At 38.4% G+C, this 24,773-nt stretch overlaps 1 protein-coding gene across 3 annotated transcripts in view; it reads right to left on the bottom strand.

Moving 5' to 3' along the window:
* The window catches only part of Rab26 (RAS oncogene family member Rab26), a 137,383-nt gene that overhangs the window by 25,116 nt on the left and 87,494 nt on the right, over positions 1-24,773 (bottom strand). Inside the window, exons 2-3 of one of the 3 annotated variants that reach the window (XM_073981692.1) lie at positions 23,229-24,138; positions 13,357-13,467 (exon numbers count right to left, since the gene is read on the bottom strand). The exons of 1 other annotated variant lie outside the window; for it this stretch is intronic. In XM_073981692.1, the coding sequence (XP_073837793.1) occupies positions 13,357-13,467; positions 23,229-23,999 (882 nt within the window). In that variant the 5' untranslated portion in view covers positions 24,000-24,138. The remainder of the gene's footprint in view (positions 1-13,356; positions 13,468-23,228; positions 24,139-24,773) is intronic. One more of the 3 variants, XM_073981693.1, reaches the window with a different exon arrangement.

Here is a 24,773-nt window from a genome sequence, read left to right as displayed (position 1 = left end):
AAATATTGCCCGCTCCATGCAAACAGCTGCAAAATCCATACGTGGATACCAGAGACCTCCACTGAGGAATTCATGGTATGACCAGGAGTGTCGTGCTGTTAGCGAAGAGAAAAATGCGGCATATAGGGCTGCTCTATAATCAGTAGCAACGTGTAGCGCACGAGAGATGTATTGGTAGAAATGGAGAGAAGAGAAACGTATTTTCCGCTGGAAAAAGATAAAAATGGAAGAGCGGAAATGTGAAAAAATCGAGATGTACAGGAACCAAAATGAAGTCCGAAAATTCTACCAAAAGAGTGAAACTTCAAATTGATGGCTTTGGTAAAGGCATATCCTCCTGTAGAGACCAACGTGGCAATTTGGTTACTGATACAGATAGTGTGCTCTGGATATAGAAAGAACATTTTTCCAGACTGTTGGTGTCCAATAGTAGCGAAGACGACGAAGATATCACAGATCCAATCCCAGAAGATGGTATTGAATGTTTACCGCCCGGCCAAGATGAGGTAAAAAGAGCAATAAACCGGCTGAAGGATAATAATGCAGCAGGAGCCGATTGGCTAACAGCCGAGCTATTCAAAACCGGAGAAGACAAGCTGATAAGCACCTTCTGGAATGCATGCTCTAACTGTAGGGGCATAAGATAGTGTCAGGGATAATGTGCGAACGACTAAAGTCTATGGTCAATGAAATAATTGGGCCATACCAATGCGGCTTTGGACCTGGCAAATCCACCATTGATCAGATATTTACCCTGCGGAAAATCCTGGAGAGATGCAGACCTTTTTGTTGATTACAAAGCAGCCTTCGACAGCCCCTTAAGTGCAGAGGTATTCCAAGACATGTCTGAATTTGGTATCCCTACAAAGCTCATCCGGCTTTGTAGAATGACATTAACTGATACTCGATCGTCAGTTAAAATAGGAAAGAACCTCTCCGAAGATTTTTGTACCAAAAGAGGTTTCAGACAAGGTGATAGCCCCTCGTGTGATCTTTTCAACATTCTGGAAATGGTTATACGAGATGCGAAGGTGAAAAGAAGTGGCACAATATATATAGAAACAGGCATATGTTATTTGCTTATGCCGATGACATTGACATCATAGGTCGATCGGTAAAGGAAGTAACTGATACCTTTGAAAAAGTCGAAAGGGAATCTGCTAAAGTGGGTCTGGCGGTAAACGGCGAGAAGACAAAGTTAATGGTGTTGTCGCGCAATGCGCCCATAGAGATCGGGCAAACTGTTGACGTTGGTTCCTATTTGTTATACCCTCCACCATATTATGGAGGGTATAATTAAATTTGTCATTCCGTTTGTAACACATCAAAATATTCGTCGGAGACCCTATAAAGTATATATATTAATGATTGTCCGTCCGTCCGTCTGTTGAAATCAAGATACAGCTCGCAATTTTAAAGATAGAGAGTCAATATTTGGTACAGAAGTTTTTATTACTTGCACGATGGTTGGTATTCAAAATGGGCTATATCGCTCCACGTTTTGATATAGCCCCCATAGAACGGTACCACCCGATTTTCGGTATTTTGAAGGTACAATCTTCATTATCACACCGAAATGGCTGAAATTTGGCACTTAGTCTTCTTTAAGGTATAAAACTTTCCCCCAGAATTTTGTCGGTACCGGTCCACGTCTTCATATAGCCCTCATAGAACGGTACCTCCTGATTTTCGGTATTTTGAAGGTTTTAGTTTCATTATCACACCGATATGGCTGAAATTTGGTACTTAGTCTACGTTTGGGTGTATAAAACCTTCTCCCTGAATTTTGTCGGTATGGGTCCATGCCTTCATATAGCCCCCATAGAACGGTTCCTCCCGATTTTCGGTATTTTGAACGTTGTGGCCTCAATATTCCACCGAAATGGCTGAAGTTTGGTATATAGCCTTTATTGGGGGTATACAACTTCCCCCCATAAATTTGTCGGTATAGGTCCACGCCTTCATGTAGCCCACATAGAACGGTACCTCCCAATTTTCGGTATTTTGAAGGTTGTGGCCTCAATTTTCCTCCGAAATGGCTGAAATTTGGTATTTAGACATCGTTTGGGGGTTCTCAACTTTCCTCTTTAAATTTGTCGTATAGGTCCACGCCTTCATATAGTCCCCATACAACGGTACCTCCCGATTTTCGGTATTTTGAAGATTATGGCCACAATTTTCCTCCGAAATGGCTGAAATTTGGTATTTAGACTTGGTTGGGGATACTCAAACTTCCCCTTTAAATTTGCCGGTATACGTCCACGCTTTCATATAGCCCCCATGGAAACGTACCTCCCGATGTTCGGTATTTTGAAGATTGTGGCTTCAATATTCCACCAAAATTACTGAAATTTGGTATTGAATTTTCTTTGAGTCTAAAAACTTTCTGTCAGATATTTGTCTGTATAGATCGACGTTTTGAAATACCCCCGATAGAACGGTGCCTCACATTGTTTTCCCGAAATTGCTTAAATTTTGTTTTAAGTTCTCTTCATACACGAAGTGAAACTAATTTTTCTATTTTACTTCAATACAACTCGTGGTGTAGGGTATAACATGTTCGGCCCGGCCGAACTTAACGCCGTTCTAACTTGTTTTATTTTGAGTTAGTAAAGGACTTTGTCTACCTCGGCACGGTCGTAAACACAACCAACAACATTAGTTGTGAAATACGAAGAACAATAGTGTTGGCCAACAGATGCTACTTCGGGCTGAGTAAGCAGTTTAGGAATAAAGCCACATCTCGTCAAACAAAAACAACACTTAACAAAACACTGATACCACCCGTGCTGATGTATGGTTCAGAAGCCTGGGTACTTGCGCAAGCAGACAAGGCAGTGCTTGGTGTGTTTGAGAGAAAAATTCTTCGAAAGATCTACGGACCAATCTGCGTTAATGGTGAATATCGACGTCGTATGAACCACGAGCTATATATGCAATACAACGACATCAGTATAGATAAACGTATCGAGATGCAATGATTGCGTTGGCTAGACCATATCATAAGAATAAGCGTTGACGCAGAATTGGCAGGCCAAAGAATAGATGGCGCGGTATTACAGAAAGTGAAGCACTAAGCAGAGAGAGTTTGAGATCTTTTCTTAGTTCGGCTTATGGAAAAATTTTCTGTAATGGACCAGCTAAGTAAGTGATTAAGTAAGTAAATACGATAAGTCTTTTAGTCTTCCATAAGAAGACCTTTTGGTCTTCTACACGACAACCTTTTGGTGTTCTATGAGAGGACCATTTGAACTTCAGTGGTAAGACATTTTAGTATTCTAAGGACGACTTTTTGGTCCCCCATGAGAAGACCTTCTTGTCTTCTATGGTAAGACTTTTTGTTCTTCTAACCTTTTGGTCTTCTATAAGAAGACATTGGGTCTTCTATAAGGAGATGTGTTGGACTTCTATAAGAACACTTTGTTGTCTTCTATAAGAAAACCTCTTGACATTATTTAAGAAGATCTTGTGTTCTCTTATAAGAAGAATTTATGGTCTTCTATGAAAAGACCTTTCGGTTTTCTATAAGAACACCTTTTGCTTTTTATGATAACTTTTCGACTTCTATCAGAAGACTTCTTGGTCTTCTATGAGAAGACCTATTGGTATTCTATGAGAAGACATCTTGGTCTTCTATAAGAAGACCTATTGGTATTCTATATGAAATAATTTTTGGTCCTTTATGAGAAGACCTTTTGGAAGACTTTTTCCTTTAGTCTATAAGAAGGCCTTATGTTGGTTTTCTATAAAAAGACTTGTTGCTCTTCTATCTCTCTTAGTCTTCTACAAGAACACCTCGTGGACTTCTATAACAACAGGTCTTCTGTATGAAATCCTCATTATTTTCTATGAGAAAAACGGTTATCATTAAATAAAGTGATCTACTTATCTAAATAAATCTTAAGCCGTTAAAGAAATTTATTCATATCGCCCTCATATAGTGAAACAAATATAATATTTCCCCTTTAGTGCTCTTTCCGTTACACATGAAAGGAAATATTACATACATATGTGTCTACATGTGTACATATTTACTGATGACAAGGATTCTGCAATATTTATACACGATGCGATTGACTGAAATTGATAATATTGATGATGATGATGAGAAGGATGTTTTTTTTCGTTTTTTTTTTTCTATTTTCTAAACAAACAAAAATGGATTCCAAGGATTGCAGATAAGTAAACCCTTTTGTAACTAGTTTTGCAGATTGAAACACATTTAATAACTTAAAGTATGTTTTTAATCCTCTTTATCGGATTAAATTTGTACTGTACATAGGAATCTAAATCTGTCGGTATTGATTATACTTTTCTTGGAATCACAAACATGTTCATGATTGAATTCAAACCATTCTCTAGATAGATATTGCAGATATTTAACGTGCAACAAAACAACCAGTGTGAAATGGCAACTGTCAGTAAAAGGAAATTGTTGGAATGCAACAGTTGAGGTTTTTCGTAATAAAAGAGGTATAGTTACTGGTTGCCTTTTGAGGTCAGTAGCAATGTATTGGAAAAATAGTAGATTTGTTGCAGAGGATCAAGATGAGGAGTTTAACACTAAAATAGTTTTGAAGAAAGTATTTGTACCTCGGGATGTGACACCTAAGTTCTTATACGTAATACAAAATCACTGTATTATCTCAGGGAAAATATAATCAGACGTTGTAATTGGGACTCGAAGGACCATATGCCTTAAAGATTTCATAACGATCCATGATCATGCATAAAACTGGATCTAAGCGCTTTAGCGTTTTTTTGTGTGGAAATTTTGAAGTCCATATCTCGGCAACTAGCCCATGTAAGAATAAAAAGGATACTGTTGTGATCAAGACCAAAAGATCCAACTAAACAGAAAACGACATATAACTGGATTTAAAGCAAACTGTTGGAATTTTTTTGGGGACGTGCGAGAATATTGTTACCGCTTTAGTCAGTCCTCCGAATGGAGGATATATATAGACATTATAAATGCTTTTCTACGAATAGCTATATTTAGCTAACACTTATGTTATGTTTCATCTTCTTTATGGGTACATGAAGCATTTAAACTTCCCATATATTTTCCAAAACTGCCCAGCAAAAATCTGGGAGTCGTATGAGCCATGCAAATAACTCATTACAAATTAGTGTAAAAGAACAACATTTTGCATTACCAGTTGGCTGAAAAGAGAAGTCTCTCCTGTCCCGTCTGGTATGTTTGGGGAACAATTAATGATGGGTTGCTTCTTAACATTTTAGCAAAATAGGCGTGTATAATTCACCTTGGCTGGCTGGCATCCTTGTCATCTTCATTCTCACCTTTGTGGAAGACTTTCCATCTCTTCACTTCAAAAGTCTCAGGTTGTTTGTCAAAGACCTCGAGTTTGCAGCCATACCCCTAGACGTATACCGCCGCTTTGGTCAGGTGAGGTACTTCGCCCTTCTTCATCAGCTTAAATTCTCCACCATACCAAAGAGTTGATACTCTGCTGACTACCACTCCGCATGCGGGCCAAAGTGGAATAAATAGAGGTCACCCTTAAGTTCACTGCAATTTTTATTGGTCCACTTCTTAGTATGTGTTCCAATATTTTATAGCCGACCATTGCTGCAATGCCCTCCTGATGTTCTTCTCTAGTCTGCGGACCCTCTACTGGTATCGATCACCGCATAACACCACTACCCTGGTGTAACTAGATGGCGGCTCCGGTCACCGCGGTCATCTTCTTCTCCTGGAATGTCCTGGGCTTCAATTCTGAGTTTTCGGACATTCCAGAAGATTCTGCGGTCGAAGATTCTTCCGGTCTCCCTTGCCATCTACCTCTTCTGGAAGGTCCTGGCCTTCTATTCTGAGTCTCCGGTCATTCCAGAAGATTCTGCGGTTGTCCTCACCCTTTTCATAACCGAGCTTATCTTATCGGCAACTGTCAAAGGATATTTTGAACAGTTTCCTCCATGTTGGCCTTGACGAGGTTTAATCGGGACATTAGAAGGTGGGAAGCCATTTTTTTCTTACACGGCTTAGCGGTATTCTGTTCCTCATGAGATCTCATTCTCTTCGCGGCTTGCGAAGAAGTGGAGGGAGTCCTATTGATTTTCTTTGGATCATCCTGCTATTCTCTATTTAGACGCGCCTGGTTTTTGTTAAACTTCCGTCGTTGAGCCCCTGACCGCTGCAGCATTTTAGTTGAAAGTTTTGCAATACCCTGGCTAACTTCGTCTTCCATCTTGTGGACATTCATTTTACTATTGCTTTCGGACTCGAAGTCATAGTCTCTGATGCTTGGGTCAAGTTAAATCTCTCCCTAAACTTCCCTGTCCCCTCCTGAATTTTCCTTTAGGTTGTCTGCTTGTAACTGTACCTCCGACCACAGATGCCATAGCACCCACATCTGTGGGAGATCTTTGCTCACGAACGCTTGATAACGACGAGGTGTGACTCGATGGCAGATCACTCATAGATCCCCACCGGAACCAAGAATAAGTTGCCTAACTCTTGAGTCAGGAAGGAAGGTCGTTTGAGCCTAGAGAAATTACAGGTTTCCAGGACACGTAATTTTTTCCTGGCGAGCTGTGCAAATTCCTCTTATTTACCGTGCAAAATGTGGAACCATAAATATGTTCGGCCAGCGCAGTACCCCTCTGGTCAATGCATAAAAAGGAATACCAAAGCTCATAATGAGCATTGAATTCCTCCAGCACTAGAAAGTTATTGCCTTTGAAAAAATAACTAAAATTAGGCATACGACCCAGAGTGAGCAACTCTAATGTATATATACTTTCCATGTGTGGGTCACTAGAGTCAAGCTCAAGATTGGTCTGAACTGGACAGGCTGGTGTTGTATAAGAAAGCCAAGTTCTCCTCGCTTCTTGTACGATCCTTTCGCAAAACGTTTTAACCATCGCAACGTTGCAAGGTACATGTGACGGTGAGCTTTTTTTCCTGGATCATGGCGACCATTTACTTGATTTTGTTACGGGGATCGTTGCAATTGAACTGCAGGAAAGATATATCATGTTTAAGACGTCTGTGCAAGCCTCAGCTATTTGGCAGCACTCGGGGTGCAGACAAAGAAATCTTGTTGATCTCTTAAAATGCAATAGGCTGGTCCGTGATACGCTACATGTGACGCCAGTGGAAGAATATTCAAATCTGCCAGAATGCCGCACTGAGGACTGCAACAAGGCGCCTCCTCATGACATCAGTGGACCATCTTCATGAGGAGATGAATATTTTGCCCGTGCATCAGCACAACAAGATATAGTTGTTGCAGTACCTGCTTTGGTGTTACCGCCGTGTGTATACCTGCTACAATTTAGTGAACCGGTTACCCTGACCTAGATACATCTGTAGCTGCATTCTGAAACTCATTTTTCGAATTACCGACAAAAATCGGTAAAACTACAATGCTTATTATTTCAGTAATTAACGAAAATTTTCGTTAAGATAGCGACCAAAATGTAGTAGTCGTTAAGACATACCTATGTCAGGAGTGCTGCCAACTTTAAGTACAAAGGTACAATATGAATGCTGTACTCGGAGACCAACACTCATCCATTGCAGCAGAAGAACGCCAGCTACCAAGGCAGGCACGATTGGTTTTAGCCCAGTGAATATTCGAACGATGCAGACGCTTCAATTCAGATTGAGACTGAATTGAATTGATGTCACATATCCCGCATGTGGATCGGAGACTTTATTGTCTTTAAAATCAAATATGGTAACTTTGCGAACTGCCATTGTTGTTTTCATGTTAAAAAACATCGGTCCACTCCCTCGGGTAACTCCCCACAAAAGTTCAAACATATTCGCAAAAATTATGCTCACGATAACTCTGGAAGAGACTAAGCTATTTGGTACTTTGAACATCGTAATATTTCTACCAGACATAGATCAAGTTCGAATATGGACCACTCGTACTTCCTACACAAAATTTTAGAAAGTGCAGTTTAATACCTGCTCTCGTATCGTTTTGATTTTTTTTGCAATCGGTTGTTTTCGCGGCCCCTCTTACCTTCGGCTCTGCCTCCAGCTACAAGTTCAGAAAGGACGCCACCTGAATAGGATTAGTCCAAAAAGAGAGAGGAGTTAAGTCAGTCGGGTTGGCTGGGCAGTTAAACAGGTGCTTTGTAGTATGCGGACTGGTGCCGCATGCTGGGCAGATATTCCGCGTGCCATCAATCCTGGCCCAGTAAGAATTGAGGCGGCTGCACCAACCAGATCTAAGTTGAGCCAACAGGACTCTCGTTTGTCTTGGCAGTTGTTGTTCTTCCGCTGCCACGGGTGGTGGATGATCTTCGAGGACGATATTCGCACTGTAGGCTGCCAGAGCCTCTGCAACCGCATCAGTATGAATGTCTCTTAAACTTGCCTGGTATGCACGTTGATCTAGAGGTTCTCTTTTATATCTTTAGACCTCTCTCTCTAGATCTCTATAATCCTCCCTAACTCGCCTGGGGGGTTCAGGTATATCCACCAGATGGTGATTTGGTTGGTCTTTCCTATAGCATCCAAGCAAGTACTGCATCGTCAACATCCTGTTGTGAAGCGCACAGGAAGGATCTTTGTCTCCTCATGTAAATGGTCCACTGCAGACATGAGGTGACACCCTGTAGCTGTTCTCAGGGCAGCATTCTGTGAGATTTTTAATTTATCCCATTGCGTATCACTACGCTGGCGCCGCATAGCTTACCACAGACGGACCTATCGCGTTGTATGTGGTTAACAAGGTTTCTTTATCTGCACCCCAAGTGCTGCCGGCTAGGGACTTGAGGACCTTGTTCCTGTGTCTCAGCTTATCGCAGATAGCTGTAGTATGCTGGGACGACTTATACATGCTATCGAATGTGACCCCTAGGACTTTGGGGTAGTTTGTGGTCGGAATAATTGCACCGTCGACCTGCACATTCAGTGGGAGCTTCATTTGCGCCGTACATGTGGTGAACAGTGTGGCTGTTGACTTAGTGGTGGATATTTTCATATTCCTCGCACGGAAAAACTCTACAAGATCAATGAGATATCAGATATCATTCGCGTACGTAATTAACTCAATGCCGTCGGGAGTGCGTGGAATTGCAGAGAGGTAGAGGTTAAACAGTTCCGGAGATATCACCCCTAATTGGGGAACTCCCTGCTTCACTCTACGGGGTCTGGACTTCCTGTCTCTGAATTCCACGTATGACTGGCGACCACACAAATAGTTGATAACCCAGCGTTTCAGACAAGGCCGCAGGGTAGTATTCTCGATATCCTCGAACAGCCTAGCATGGCTGACCGTATCAAACGTTTTGGTCAGATCGTTTTGGTCGTCCAATATATGTGGAAATTGCGTGCAGTGCTGTTGTAGTACTGTGCTGCTTTCGGAACCCGTGTTGATGATCTGCAACTGGATAACACGATCTGATGCTGGGGAGGAGTAATGCCTCGAGTATCTTTGCTACTGGTGATAGAGGTGAAATCGGCCTGTACGACTCACCTTTACTGGCATCTTTGCCAGGTTTCAGCAGCGGGACCACCCTGCCCATCTTTCAGGCATCGGGAACAATTAGGGTGGCTAGCGATATGTTGAGGACCTTACTTAAATACTCGACTCCTGGGTCATCCAGCTGTTTTAGCATCACCATAGAAATTCCGTCAGGTCCAAGCGCTTTGGATGACTTTCGTGTCGGATAACATCTGCTACATCATCCATCGTAAATTGTAGCGGTTCTTCCTCGGCTGGAAGAGATCGCAAAGGACGCAAAACACTTCTCTTCGCCCGGTCGCTATCGGGGTGCTCGATAAATTGTCGGCAGAAATAGCCAGCGCACCTCGTCGGATCTGTCACACCCACGCCGTTAAACGTGACAGATGTTCGATCGTTTCTCCTACCAGGGTTCGATAGCGCCTTAACCGTTGTCCACAATTTATTACAGCCGGCTCCAATGTTGCAGCACTTCATATGTTCTAGCCACTTTTTCCGCTTGTGTTCACTGACTAATCTATTGACTTCCATTGTCAGTTCCCTGACTCTGGGGTCGCTGGGGTTCGTGCGGCGAAGCTCATCACGCTCATTAGCTTATCCCGTCGCCTCTGCTGGGAAATTGGGTCTTATTTCAGGTATTCGACCAGCAGGGATAAAGCGAGCGGCTGCAGCAGTGATGATGTCTCGGAACTTACTCTCTGCTACCACAACATCAAAGGGACTGGACAGTTCTCTGAAGCGTTAATTAGTGAACTCTCTGAAACCTTGCCAATCCGCTTTCCATGATTAATGAAAGTGCGGCGTTCAGAGGTTATGAAGTCTGGTGGTCTGTTTATGGAGATGAGGATTGGGAGATGGTCCGACCCAAGGGAAATGACGGGTTGCCATGTCACGTCATTCGTCATACCGGGTGACACGATGGATATGTCAGGGTGCGTCCTCGTTCGCAGTGCAGAATGTGGAGCTATCTATTTGCTCAGCCAGATCTGTACATCTCTGGCCATTACCTAGAGCTGAACGCCATAACTCGTGATGTGCATTGAAATCCCCTAGGACCAGCCGGTTTTCACCTCGCAACAGAGATCTGATGTTAGGCAAATAACGCGGGACACAGCTATTGACCGGCGGGATATACACATTCACCAGTTCTATCTCGGCGGATCCACAACTTACCGCTACCCCCATACACTCCAAGTATGGGTCCCTAGAGTCTAGCTCAGGCGAGATATGTCTGTGCTGGACAGACTGGTGCAGCAGGAATGCAAGCTCTCCACCCCCACTTCTCGTACGATCCTGGCGAAGAACGTTGTATCCATCACAACTCCGAAGACTGCAGTTGTTGCTCAGCTTCGTTTCCAGAATCGCCGCGACCGTAATATTTCTCCGACTCATAAAGTCCACGATCTCATTGATCTTGGTTCGAAGACCATCGCAGTTCAACTGCAAGAATGTTACATCCTCAGGAACTGGGACAGCAATACGCGATGTTAATGGCTGCTGCTGATACTGCTGTCTGGGAGATTGCGGGGGAGTTTCATAATCCGATGATGTTGATGATGAAGACTCACTGGGGTTCATATTGGCGCAGCACGAGGCAACATAAACCCTGTCGTAGGAACAGGCCTGAACAGTTCTTAAAATGCACTCATCCTTGGCACCAGTTTCATCTCATTGACACCGACCTATGGTGGATGAGACGTTGACAAACGGTGCAGAACCATGGCCCGAGATTACTTTCAATCCCGGCACGGACCAGAAGAATCCGGAGCAGGCATTCCGGGACATGCCGCACCCAAGATAAAAATAAAGACGAACACGAACAAGTAGTTGCTGAGGTGACGGTCCCTGGCCGAGAAGATGGTTCCTCGGGTCAATTCGGTACATAGAACCGGCCGTCGTGGGATTGACCCACGTCGTGGGATTGACATTTTTCATAAAGCGAGTAAAAAGTACCGTTATAACGCATTTGTGAAACATGTTAGGTATTGAAAATATCGGCTACTATATACTCTACATGTCCACAAAATTATAATTTACAATTCCTCTCCTTTCGTCGTATATATAACGGTATTTGTAGCCAAATATTGGTTGGTTCTATTCAGATGAACCGGAGTGTATGTTTGCCCGATTTGAGGTATTTGGTGCAGAAGTATGTTTACCAAATTATAATTAAATCGGTTCAGATTTGGATATAGCTCCCACATATACATATTTTCGACCGATTAGGGGTATTTGGTGCACCAAGCACGCAAATTCTGTTAAATTTCAATGAAATTTGGAAAATGCCACCGGCTTTGGGCTAGAAATAAGTTTGCCAACTTATATTGAAATCGGTTCAGATTTGGATATAGCTTCCAAACACAAAATAGGACAGGCATTTTGCTGATATTTGGAAAATGTGACGCAAACTTGTCTAGAAAAAAATTCTAAGTGCGATATCTCGGAGCAAGTTATTTGGTCCAAACTTCGAATCTCCATAATATTTTGTCCAAATTGTTGGTTAACTTCGAAAATGGACCATATCGGTCCTCTTCTTAGGATTCCTCCCTCACAAAAGTTCACAATTTTCTTCGTGTCTGTTCGAGTATTCTTCTATTTGTGGTTCTTTTTACAGCGATATGTTTTCGTGAGCAACTTTATGCTTCCCGTATTAATAGTAGAAAAACTTAAAATCATATGTTGACCAACTGAAATGACTGGAGGACGCGATATCTTCGGAAAGTAACAAATCCCAAAATAAGATCCACTTCCAAACTGGACTATGTCGGTACATTCCTTCAGGTATCTACTCCGCAACACTTTTAAGATTTCATTCAAATCCATATTTTTGTCGGCAATTTTGTATGTCCTATACACAATTTGTTTGGCTGAAAAGGATTTTTTGTGTAGCCGGTATTCGATCTGTCTGTCTATAGATTAAAGTTTCAATTCACACATAGGCTGAGGGTATATATCTGTCGGTAAAGCCGACTGATACTTTTTTACTTGCTGATGAATTCATAGTCATTTATCTTCACAAAAATTTAAACAAATATGCTGGTATACAAATTACATTCAATTAAAATATATCTTTAAAAAGAAAAGTAAATAAAATAATTGATTACTCTGTTGAATCAATGATAGACGAAGAAGGACTTTTCGGAAGGACAACACTAAGAACATTTACAAGCAAATAAACATTAAAAAGGATTTATTTTTAAAAGTCATTGTGAAGAACAAATCCATTAAGAGAAGGAAATTATAGAAAGGGTGGAAGGAGGGAAGAACAACAAGATGACATTGAAAGGAAAACATACTCCGAGAGATAAGAAATGACAGTAATAGATAAAGGCTACTCCCAAAAGTATCATTATTCATAATATTTTATACTTTATTATTGACAGAATACACAAACAAATAAAATGGGGAAGTAAATATTGAAATTTATTGTAGCCCCAAAGAAATCCCCCCTCCCCCAATCATTTTTTGGTTATTGATATTTCAATTTTAATCTTGTCATAACCTCTACCCCCAACCCGACCAAAAATGTCTTCCCAAAAAAGAGGTGAAAAGGTTGTGAAAAGATTTATTACACACATAGGCACATGGAAATAGAAAGAGAGACACACACACATATATACACATACAATTTCACAATTTAAGAGATTGTAGTAGAAAAGAAATAGGATTCATGTGGAATATAAATGTAGAAGGATTTTGAAAGGAAACATTAAAGTTTTTCTTTATTAATTCAAAACATATTATTTAAATTAACTTTTTTAATTTTAAGACATTTTTTGTGTACGTATTTTGTTAACCATGAACACCACTTAATAACACCATCAAACATTTATTTACATTAAATACTTATGCACATTTATTTCGTTTTTTTTTTGTTTTGTTTATAGTTTTCTTTGAAATCGCTTACCATAAAATCAATGCCAACTGTTGTGACATAATAGCAGGGCATATAAACACCATCTCGAAACATTATCAAAAGCGATGTTTTACCCACACCAGAATCACCCAGCATTATGACCTGTTGATATGTTGTTGTGCGAAAATTGAATGAAAGGGAGGGTGAAGAAAAAACAAATAAAATGTGATAAGTGCCGAGGATTACGATAAATGGCATAATGTCTGCCATTAGCATACTTGAAGGATGTTAAATAATGGAATACTTCAAATCAAAGGCACTTAAAAACAACAACAACAAACACAACCCATTGAAATAAAGACGTAAACAAATCGAATTTAATAAATTATTTAAAATAAAACAAAAACAAAAACCAAACAAAATTATTGCCTTTTTCTCTGAGACGTTTCGAAACGAAATTCATTCAAATTACACTATGCAACAAAATGGAGGTGAAAGTCTGGGCCACGGAAAATTCCTCTTGGGAAAGAAAGGCCTTGGTGAGTATATTAGGAACCCCGAAGGACAGATCCGCCGAGAATCGAACTACCGCGTTATGGCGTGATGAAGTTTTTGCTAGAGACCCTGAAGCCGTCAGGAATTGGCGTTATATCATTGTTCAATGTTGCTTTAGCTTATTTTTGAGATGTCTACAGTCAAATCGAATGAGGATTATTTTTGTAGAGCACTTCGACCTTCTAACTCGCTTTCTTCAGTATCCTTTTCGTCCTTTATTTTAAGAGCCGCTATAAAAGCACCACAAGATGACGTTTTTCAGTTTCGAAATGTTCTGCAAAAATGTCACGGACAAAATTTTAGGTACGGCTCTCATTGACATATAATCGATTTTGTCGCGTTTTCGTGGGGTAAATGTAAAAATGACTATGAAAACGCGACCAAATCGATCAGTTGTCAATAAGACCCGTACCTAAAATTTTCTGAGCAACATTTCGAAGCTGAAAAACGTCATATCGTGGTACTTTTATTGCGGCTCTTAAAATAAAGGACGAAAAGGGCATTGAAGGAAGCGAGTTAGAAGGTCGAAGCTGCCGTGACACAAAGCATGAGTTGTGTTGCGGATTTGTAGTTGGTCGGAAGTTAAAACATCTGGTCTCCAGCATCACCCCAGTGAATGTAGGGTTGCTACAATACGCATAAAAGCAAAATTCTGAAGAGAAGGACAAACATACTAAAAATATATTCTACGATCGCGTAGATCATCATGCCCATGACATTAAAATCATTCTAGGCGAATAATTTCCAAGAGTCGGGAAATTCAGTGTCCACCGTAAAACATCTGACAATGGAATGAGGCTCATATACTAGCAGCGACAAAAAACAGTACCAGATTTGAGCATCTCGATATTCATAAGTGCTCCTGACTGTTGCCATATCAAAGAAAAAGAAATCCAATTGATTACGTTGTGATAGATGGAAGACATTCATCAAGCGTGTTGGATGTACGATCGTTCCGAGGTGTAAACATAGATTCGGACCAAAACATTGTTGCACAAAGGTACCCGTACCCGCTTAAAAGTTTTAAATAATATACGAACAGCCACAACACGGAAGTTGAACATCGGTAAGCTGCAATCGGAACAGACAACCACAGCATATTCAACTCAATTGTCCCAATTTCTTAATTAAAGCACTCGTCGCCCCGCTAACATATCAGCACAATGGCAAAGTGTTGCCCAATCCATGCAGACAGCCGCAAAATCTATACTAGGATACTAGAAACTCCCACAAAAGAACCCATGGTATGACCAGGAGTTTCGTGCTGGTACCGAAGAGAACAATGAGGCATATAGGGCTACTCTACAATCAATAGTAAAGCGTAGCGCGTGAGAGCGGTATAGGGAGAAAAGGAGAGAGGGAAAATGGAAAGAAATGTACAGGAGCCAGAATGAAGTCCGGAAATTCTACCAAAGAGTGAAACTTCAAACTGATGGCTTTGGTACAGGCACATCCTCATGTAGAGACCAGCAAGGTAATTTGGTAACTGATACAGATAGTGTGCTAGGGATATGGAAAGACCATTTTTCCAAAAAGTTGGCATTCCAATGCTCATTCGGTTTTGTTAAATGACATTAACCACGGTGCTCTTGAAACAAATTTAAATGGAAGGTGCTTACACCTGGGAAGTTTTTGCGGATTCTGAAACTACAATGTTCATAGATGAGAAAAATAAAAAAAAAAACTAGAAAAAATCGCTGGAGGGACTTTTAAATAAATCGCGGCCAAAGTTCAAATTTGTAGGTTTATTTTAGTTTTTTTAGGCTTGCAACCACAAGCCCTATCAAAATGTGGCTAAGGAAGATGTTGTAGCTGCCAAAATTCTCTACAAGATTGACCTTTATGGTATTTTCGTAGGTTTTACCATTTATGAGATATAGAAGTTCAGGTCACATTTTTAGGGGTTTTCAGGTTAATTTCCACCATTTGCATGAAAACGGTAAGTCTTATCGAAATGGGACTAGAGAAAATCTTATAGCTCTAAAAACTCTCTACAAGACTGGGATTTGTATTTTTTCTAGGATGTACAATTTTTGAGATATATAAGTTTAAGTTGGGAAATTGCAGTCATTACATTGTTTTATAGGGAGACGATACAGTCAATCCATTGTACTAATTTGAACTTTTATATCTCAATAACGGAAAATACGACGAAAATATCATAAAAACCAATCTTGTAGAGAATTTTCCTAGCTACAACATTTTCTTTAGTTCCATTTCGATATGACGTGCGCTTTCCAAGAAAAACCGTGAAAACCGAAAAAACTCTTAAAAATGTCCCATTTCGATAGGACTTGCGGCTTCCAAGAAAAACCGTGAAAACCGAAAAAACTCCTAAAAATTTCAATTTGAATCGCGAATAATTTTAAACGCCCTCAGGCGTTTTTTTTTTTGTTTTTTGATTCGGTCCTCAGTTTAAATAGGAAATAACCTCTCCGAAGATGTTTGTACCAAAAGAGGTTTCTGACAAGCAGACAGTCTCTCGTGTGACTTATTCAACATTCTGCTGGAAAAGGTTATAGGAGATGTTGTTACTTGCTTATGCTGACGATATAGACATCATGGGCCGATCAGTAATAGAAGCAACAGATATCTTTAAGAAGTTCGAAGGAGAATATGCTAAAATGGGTCTGGCAGTAAACGGCGAGAAAAACAAGTTGATGTTGTTGACGTTGGTTCCTATACTTTTGAGGTAGTACAAAACTTTGTCTATGCAACAAACAATATCTGCAGTGAAATAAAAAGAATTGTGTTGGCCACAAATTATACATTGCCTTAAGTAAGCAGATTAAAAACAAAGCCACATATCGTCAAATAAAAACAAAGCTTTACAAAACACTGATACTATCTGTGTGTGTGTTGAGAGAAAATTTCTTTGAATGATCTATGGGCCAATCTGCGTTGACGGTGAATATCGACGTCGTATGAAGCACGAGCTGTATCTGCAATACAACGAGATCAGTATATTTAAAGATTGAGCGCTGATGAACCCGCTTAGAAGACGTATAAATATGGGCCACATGGTGGTACACGCAGTGCTGACAGGCCAAGAACTGGAAGAAGAGATGGAAATACGCGCTATTCTAAAAAGCAAAGCAACAAACAGAGATGAATGGAAAACTTTTCTTAGTTCAGCTTATGGGACAAATCTTCTGTAATAGGCCTACTAAGTAAGTAAGTAAAATTCAGCGTTAATTGCTATTATTATTATTGTGTGGGTTTTTTTAAGCTTGTAGACCTAAGTTGTGTAAATAAAAAATCCTTTTTATTTCATTAATCCCGACGTTTCGTCAATTGTTGTTGACATCTTCAGGGGATGCGTCTATTTAATTAAAAACATTTTATTACATCAATTCTTCATGAAAATTATTAACAACTTACAATAAATTGAACAAAAATTTACATGAAGTTGGTTTCGTCAGCGCACAAAATTAAAATTGCAAACCCTTAATTTATTTTAACGGCTACTTAAAAAAATAGTATCTCAGGCATCTATATTGCAATTCGGTAGCTAACACTTATGTTATTCGTGTCCTCTTTGACGTTCATGGTTTTGTTTATTTTTTGTTGGATTCGTAAGCTTTCTATTGTGTATCGTTTATTATCTTTGTTCTCTTTATCCAGAATTTTGACATTTCAAAATCCGCTTTGTGTCCTGTTTTCGCAATATGTTGAGCTAATGCAGTTTTCTGTGTTCCTTTTTCAATGTCAGTTTTGTGTTCCCCCATTCTCGTTTGAAGAGTTCGTTTTGTTGTGCCAATGTATACAAGATCACAGCTTTGTTGATCGTTCCCCATACATTCTATCTCATAGACGACGTTGTGTTGTTGTTGTTTTTCAATGGGTGTTTTAACGTTAGTGAATATTTTGTTTATTGTTTGGTTTGCTTTATACGCATAACATAAGTTTTTTGTTTTGTTTATTATCATTCCAATGCTTCTGTTGTCTGTTAGACCAGGAATATACATATTTCAAGCTGCAGTATTTTTTGGTGTTTTCATTGTTAATAGGGTTGCCATCATTTAGTTTCCGTAAGCAGTCTTGAATAAGTTGTGGGATTAATTTTTTAGGAAAACTATTGTTGGTTAAAATTGTTGTGATTTCTTTTATGTTGTTTTTATAGAATTCTTGATCGCTTATGCGTAGTACTCTCGTGATAAAACTTTTGGCTGTATTAATTATTTGGGATTTTGGTTGTGTTGTGTGGTAATTCATGATTCTACCAGAAGCAATGTTTTTATGGTACCAGTCAAATTTAATAAAATTTCCGTTTCTAATTATTTTTGTATCCAAATATGCAATGTGGTTGTTTGTTTCAGTTTCAAAAGTGAACTGTATTTTTTCGTGGTACTTATTAAATGTGTTTAGAATTTCATTTATGTATCTTTTCTTGATGATAGAAAGTGTGTCGTCCACATATTTGGTTATAAACTTCATATGTATGTCTTTTTTACTTAGTTCATTGATAGTATTATCAAGAAAGTCATCCAAAACAATATCTGCTACTGTGGGGGAAAGGGGATTCTCCATAGGCATTCCGAATACCTGATGATATATATCATTTTCATAATTGAAATATTACCAATCTTTATAAAGGAAAATATGAAAAAAACAAAAAGTTGAAACACAAAAAATGCCATAGCGCATTCATTTTTCAACTTGCTGACAGTAAATAATTGTACTGTTAGGTATCGTTTACGCAGCCTAGAGCACAAGGAAAAACATTTTACGGTTTTTAATGCGTTGTTGTCACATAAAAACCACTATTACTTTGCCATTTGTTAACCGACCAAAGAAACCAAAGGTATTTTCGTCTTCTATGGACTCTCACAAAACCGAATTTATGTATTAGAACTCCTGCAAATTTTCACTGTAGCATAGTGTTATTATCATTATAATTGTTATTTTTATTATTATTATTTCCGAAAAGCCGAAAAGTGAGTATGATTCTCATTTATTTGAGAATACTAGACACTTAAAGAGTTCGGTTTTTCGCCGGGATGAAATCATGATATTGGTAGCGATCAGTAAAATTTTGCAACACTGTCAGTTCGTTTTGAAAACCTTTACTCTTTGTAAAAGAGGGTAATAAATGTAGTTAAGCCATTGGGGGAATACTCCACCTTAAGAAATCAAACATTATTATTATGATTAATAATATTATTTGTCGAAATATAGTGGTCATATAATAACTACTTGTTGGAATAATAATTTGTATGGACACTTGTTTACAGATATCTTCACGCTGAGTCCAGTGTCCACAATTCGGATGGAAAAGATACCCAAAATAAGTTTGGGCTTCGTCATTGTAAAATAAATTATTAGGTGCATTATTCCATTTCGGTTTATTATTTGCTCTGTTCCAGAACCTGCAAGAAGCCAATATTTTTTACTAGGATAACAGTTTTTCCTTTAAGTTATCGAAAAAAATGGTACAAATTAGTAGATTCTTTCAGTTCTGGAACAGGCCATATATTAACGCTTTATCTGATAAAATATAATGTATAAAAAAAAAAATTTTAAATGTCCATCTCCTTGTAATAAGTTGTAACAATTTTAATTTCATCGAATCAACAAATGATTTACCCATCAATAATAAACTTTTTCTTCGTATAGTTAACAAAGAAATAGAGAAAACAATTTCAATAAATGAAATGCAAACAATGAAATGAAAATGCTATCTTTATGAAATATGTATCTGAAGAAATGTTGTGTTATATCATATGGTCTTCAGTTTCTCTTTGAATATTTTTTTTATAGAATCTGTCCTAGAATCGAATTTATCTTCAGATTTGTTTATTTTCTAGAAATTTGTTTACGCTTAGTTGCCATTATCTTCAATACAAGGAAAATAAACTGAATCAAATGTAAAAATCTATTCAAAGAATTTAATAATGAAAAAAAAATAAATTATTTTCGATTGTTTAGAAATGTTTCAATGGAAGTAATGGAAGATTTATTGGTTATGCTGTGTTTATTCATTTTAAATTGCAACATTCTTCGGAGTCTAATATGGTTTAATTAGAAATTGTATATACGTATGTATTTTTTTAATTCAAACGAAAAATAATCTTACACTTTAGTGGAATATTCACTGCTATAACAATTTCCTTAATCCCACTTCGATAGGGCTTGCGGTTTCCAAGCAAAATCGTGAAAACTTAAAAAAGCCCTAAAAATGTAAATTTTGACCGCGTTTTTTTTTTTTGAAAATCCCTCTGGCGATTTTTGGTTTTTTTTTGGTTTTTCTCATCTACGAACAGTGTAGTTTCAAAAACCGCAAAAACGAGAAAATCGGTTCTGATTTGAATATAACTCCCATATATATTTTCGGCCGATTTCACGCATTTACTGCATCAAATGAAATTTGGAATTTTTGAGTATATTAAAATCGGCTGAGATTTGCATATAGCTCCCGTATATATTTTCGGTATTTGATGCCCCAAACATTCCATATCTGTCCAATTTTGATGAAATTTCGAACGTGTTACGGAATTTGTTGTAGAAATAGTGTGCCACATAATATCAAAATAGGTTCAGATTTAGATATTTAGCTACCTTACTGTATTATTTTTTGTTATTATATTAATAATATTTTAAATATTTTTTTAATATTTTAGAACAACTAATTTATTAGTGGGACAAGGGAGACTTCTTTTGTCCCGTATGGGATGTTTGTGGAACAATTATTATTATTATATATTATTATATAATTTATTAGTGGAGAAAGTATGGCATTGTTCACCAAGGGGTAGGGCAGGGAAGACTGGTTTCGGTCCTCGCCACAGGATATCATCAGTTTTCTTGTTTGTGTGTAATCTCCACCGAAGTTATTTTTCAATAACTTCTTCAACAAAAAAAACTTTTTATACCCAAACATCAATCGCCAGCTCCAAGTATAAGGGTGACCAAAGAAAAAACCTCAACTTCATTCAACCCCAATGAAAGTGTTTGCAAAACAAGACAAACCTTCTCCACAAACTTTTTTGAAATAGTCGAGTTAAGCTATTTTGGAATCCTTTTATTATAGATATATAATGTCGTTGGCAACTTTACTGAGGATGATGTGGGGAATATTTTTGTTAAAAATATTAAACCTCATGCGGTTCATCAAAAGGGTCCTTTTTTCAAAAATCGTTCAAAAACTCGTTTAAAATGCGATCATATCAGATCAAAATATTATACAAAATAATTCGTCATAAAATTTTACTATAGGTCTATAAATCATATCCAATAGCTAGGAATCTCTACATCATCTGAGTTTATTCAAAATTGTTCCACACAATGTCGTATACACCAAATGGTGATTGGAATTACCCTCACGATAACACACGATGGACGCAAACAAACAAAACTATTCCCATGCCAATCAAATAAAGTCACAAATTTCAGTTTCTCTGAATCGTTTCGCTCTCAAAACAAAACCACACATTTTTCAATGTAAAAAGACGAAAACCGTATGATTTCTGAAATGTACTTTGGCTATGCTTTGTCGTGTTGTTGCATTCATCATCGAAAGAAATAGAATTTTTTGACAAACATTTGCTGTGCGAAATGATCAATGCCACACTCACCCACAGACACATTCGACTGCTTAATACTACGGTGGATGTTTTCCAACCACCAAACGAATCATTGATTGAATCGTTCATGTGTTTTGAACTTTTTCGTTTTCCATCTTTTGCTGTGGAATTGAGAATTTTTCGTTATTCGTTTTATTCGCACACACGAAAGTAAACAAAATGAAACAAAACAGCGAGCTCGATCAACGTGGGTTATGTTTCGTTTTGTATTGTTCATATGGAAAATACGAAACGAAACCATTCAAATGTTTCATAAAGTATTTTTACCAATGAATGTAACAAACAAAACGATTCCCGTACCAATCACACAAAGCCACAAACTTTTCAGCTTCTCTGAATCGTTTCATTCTGACAACCAAAACAAAAACACAAACTTTTCAACGTAAAAAGATGAAAAAGTACCATTGCTGAAATGTACATCGGCTATTCTTTGCCGAGTTGTTTCATTCACCACCGAAACAAAAAGAATTTTTGGCAAACGTTTGCCGTGCGTTATGTTCAATGTCACACTCAGGCACACACACCTGTGATTGCTTAGCAATCCTATAAACCAGAGTAAGGCAGAGACATTTTTTGGGTCTCCTTTGTGCTCTCAATGAGCGTAAGTTTGTTGATGCTCACAACGTGTTAGCATCTACACAGGCTGTGAGCGATTACCAATTTACGCTCACTTAGAGCACATGGTCTCTCTTGTGAGCCACAATGCTGCTATAAACTAACATCAACATACCACAGAGAATATTTTATCAACCACCAAACGTTTTTGATTTATTTACATGTGTTTAGTACCATTTAGTTTTCTTTCTGCTCTTGTGGAGTTAAGTACTTTTCGCTTTTCATTTTGTTCACACTCACGGGTGTAAACAAAACTAAACAGCGAGTTCGGTCAACGTGGGTTATGTTTAGTTTTGTATTGTCCCTATGGAAAATACGAAACGATTGGAAATGTTACTAAAAGTATTTTTACGTACGCTGAGCATGCCATTACGTTGCTGTACTGAAAGAATCTTTGTATCCTCCACTGACGACATGAGGAGACACTCTTGCAGTTCTCAGGGCGGCATTCTGACAAGTTTGAATCTGTCCTATGCCACGGCTTGATCTGAGTAAATCCTCGACTAATATGTGTGGTGTGTGGCTAGCGACAAGTTTAGAACTTTGGTGAGATAGTCGACTCCCGGTCCATCCAGCTGTTTCAGCATTACAATGAAGATTCCATCAGGGCCCAACGCTTTGGATGACTCGCTCGAATTCAATCGAATTCCATTCGCGAGTGAAACTCTTCTCGAATTTGAGCAAATTGAGGGGACAATTTTCCCTGATGGACAGCAATCCCTGATGTAAAAGAAGATTTCACTTGTCTGCTATAGGATGATTGTGGAAAATAAAATTTTGTTTTCCTTTTTCATTACCCACACAATATTTCCTCGATTCACATTGCAATTTTTGTATTGCGGTATCGGATATGATTGTCACTCACCACATGACAACATCTTTGACTGATAATAAATTTTTAATTTCCACTGACATGTTTGTCTTTGCCAATTCCAATACCTTGTGAAATAATTCATGTACATTTATTGAAAAATGTTACTTTTAATCATATCAAATCCTGTACCAAGGACCGTTTTTCATTAAATATTGGCTCCGGAGAGAAGAAAGAACGAACGAAATGTAAAAAGAACAACAGCAAATAATATACGTACATACATACATATGTATGTATGAACAACGAACTGAAAAAAAGTTAAAAATAAAAGCGAAACGAAAATAATTGAATTTCACCTTGCTCAATATGTCATGGCGGTTTTCATTATTAGCTGTTGCAATATTGGCCAATGGTTTGGTTTGGCTTCCAAATTTACCAGCAGATGATGATGAAGTGCTGTGGCCATTGCTGGTTGATAACATTTTGATGAAGTTACGTCCAGTGGCTTTACACATACGTAGACCGCAGGCCATTTTCGTTGAAATATTTTTTGCATTTGTGCTGCTACCGACCCCTACACCAACACCATCTACAATGCCAATAACGCCACCACCACCACCTGGTGACCAATTGATATTGTTGGGATATTCGTGGGCAATGACACTGACCCGTTTGTGCAAAATTCCATCATCATCATCATCGTCGTCGTCATCTTCTTCTTGTTCTTCCACCACTTTGCTTTCATTGTCATTGTCACCTGTGTTGCTGACATGGTTTCTTGTTGCTGTTGTTGTGGTAACATTGTTATTAAAGAAATGATTTTTCTGTTTTCCATTGCCCTCCTTGTCCTCCTCCTTCTCCTCTTCCTCGTCTTCTTCTTCACTACTTTCACTTTGGGCCGATATACTTGGTATTTTGTCTAGGGTTTTCTTTTTTGAGACGGGTGTTGTTGGCGCTGTGATGGATGATGATTTACGCAGGGTTAGGGCTTTGGTGGTGGCACCACTGCATGGCGGCCCCGTTGATGATGAACGTGCCAGCATAATTGGATGTTTGGAGAGATTTGGCACAGCCGGTATTCTCACAGAATCCGGACGATTTCTGCGATTTTTAAATGCCCGAGACATTTTCAAGTTTTATTAATTTTTCTTGAGAATTTAATTGACAAAAAGTTACTTTAAATTATTTTTCTTTTTATTAAAATTATTAAATTTATTTATTGTCCTTTATTACTGACTTGGTATAAATAACGTAGTTCAACGGTTGCTATGATATTACGATGATGAAGATGATGTTGGTTGCCAAGATTATACGGCATGTAAGCAATTCTCTTCTGTATGGCTTGAATTCTTGGAAATCCTCAAACAATTGCCGTTGTTACAGCTTTACAAGAGACACCAAAAAAACCCGAAACGAAATATCAGATTTCCTGTAATAAATGAACTTGCTACCCATACCGACTAGTGACTGAAATTTGCAACCCCATAATGGGAATGCTTGGCTTGGCTACCCACATCAAATCAGATACATTTTCAAAAAAAAAAAATCACCAGAGGGTGAAAGAAACTTTGGTAGGTTTAAAGTGAAACCTGGTACTGACATTTGTCTTCTACTTATCTCCATCCAGGGTGAAAGATGTACATGATAACTAAACCCTTTGCAGAGATTAAAGCCGGTAAATAAGGTCGTCTATGACGTTTTTTGTCAGTGTAAATTGTTCTTAAATTGCTGGATAATTTTAAATACCAAAAGATTTAAGATGTTTTTATTTGTATTGACATGATAAAACAAAATTTATCAATCGGCTTTGCCGATAGACTTATACCCTCAGCCTATTGAATAGAAACACTTTTTTTTCCAAAAATATGGATTTGGATTAAAGCTCAAAAGTTTTGCGGGGG

This window comes from Musca autumnalis, unplaced genomic scaffold (genome assembly GCF_047663935.1).
Source record: "Musca autumnalis isolate F117 unplaced genomic scaffold, ASM4766393v1 scaffold_4, whole genome shotgun sequence".
NCBI classification, from domain to species: domain Eukaryota; kingdom Metazoa; phylum Arthropoda; class Insecta; order Diptera; family Muscidae; genus Musca; species Musca autumnalis.
This window is presented reverse-complemented; position numbering and strand designations above follow the sequence as displayed.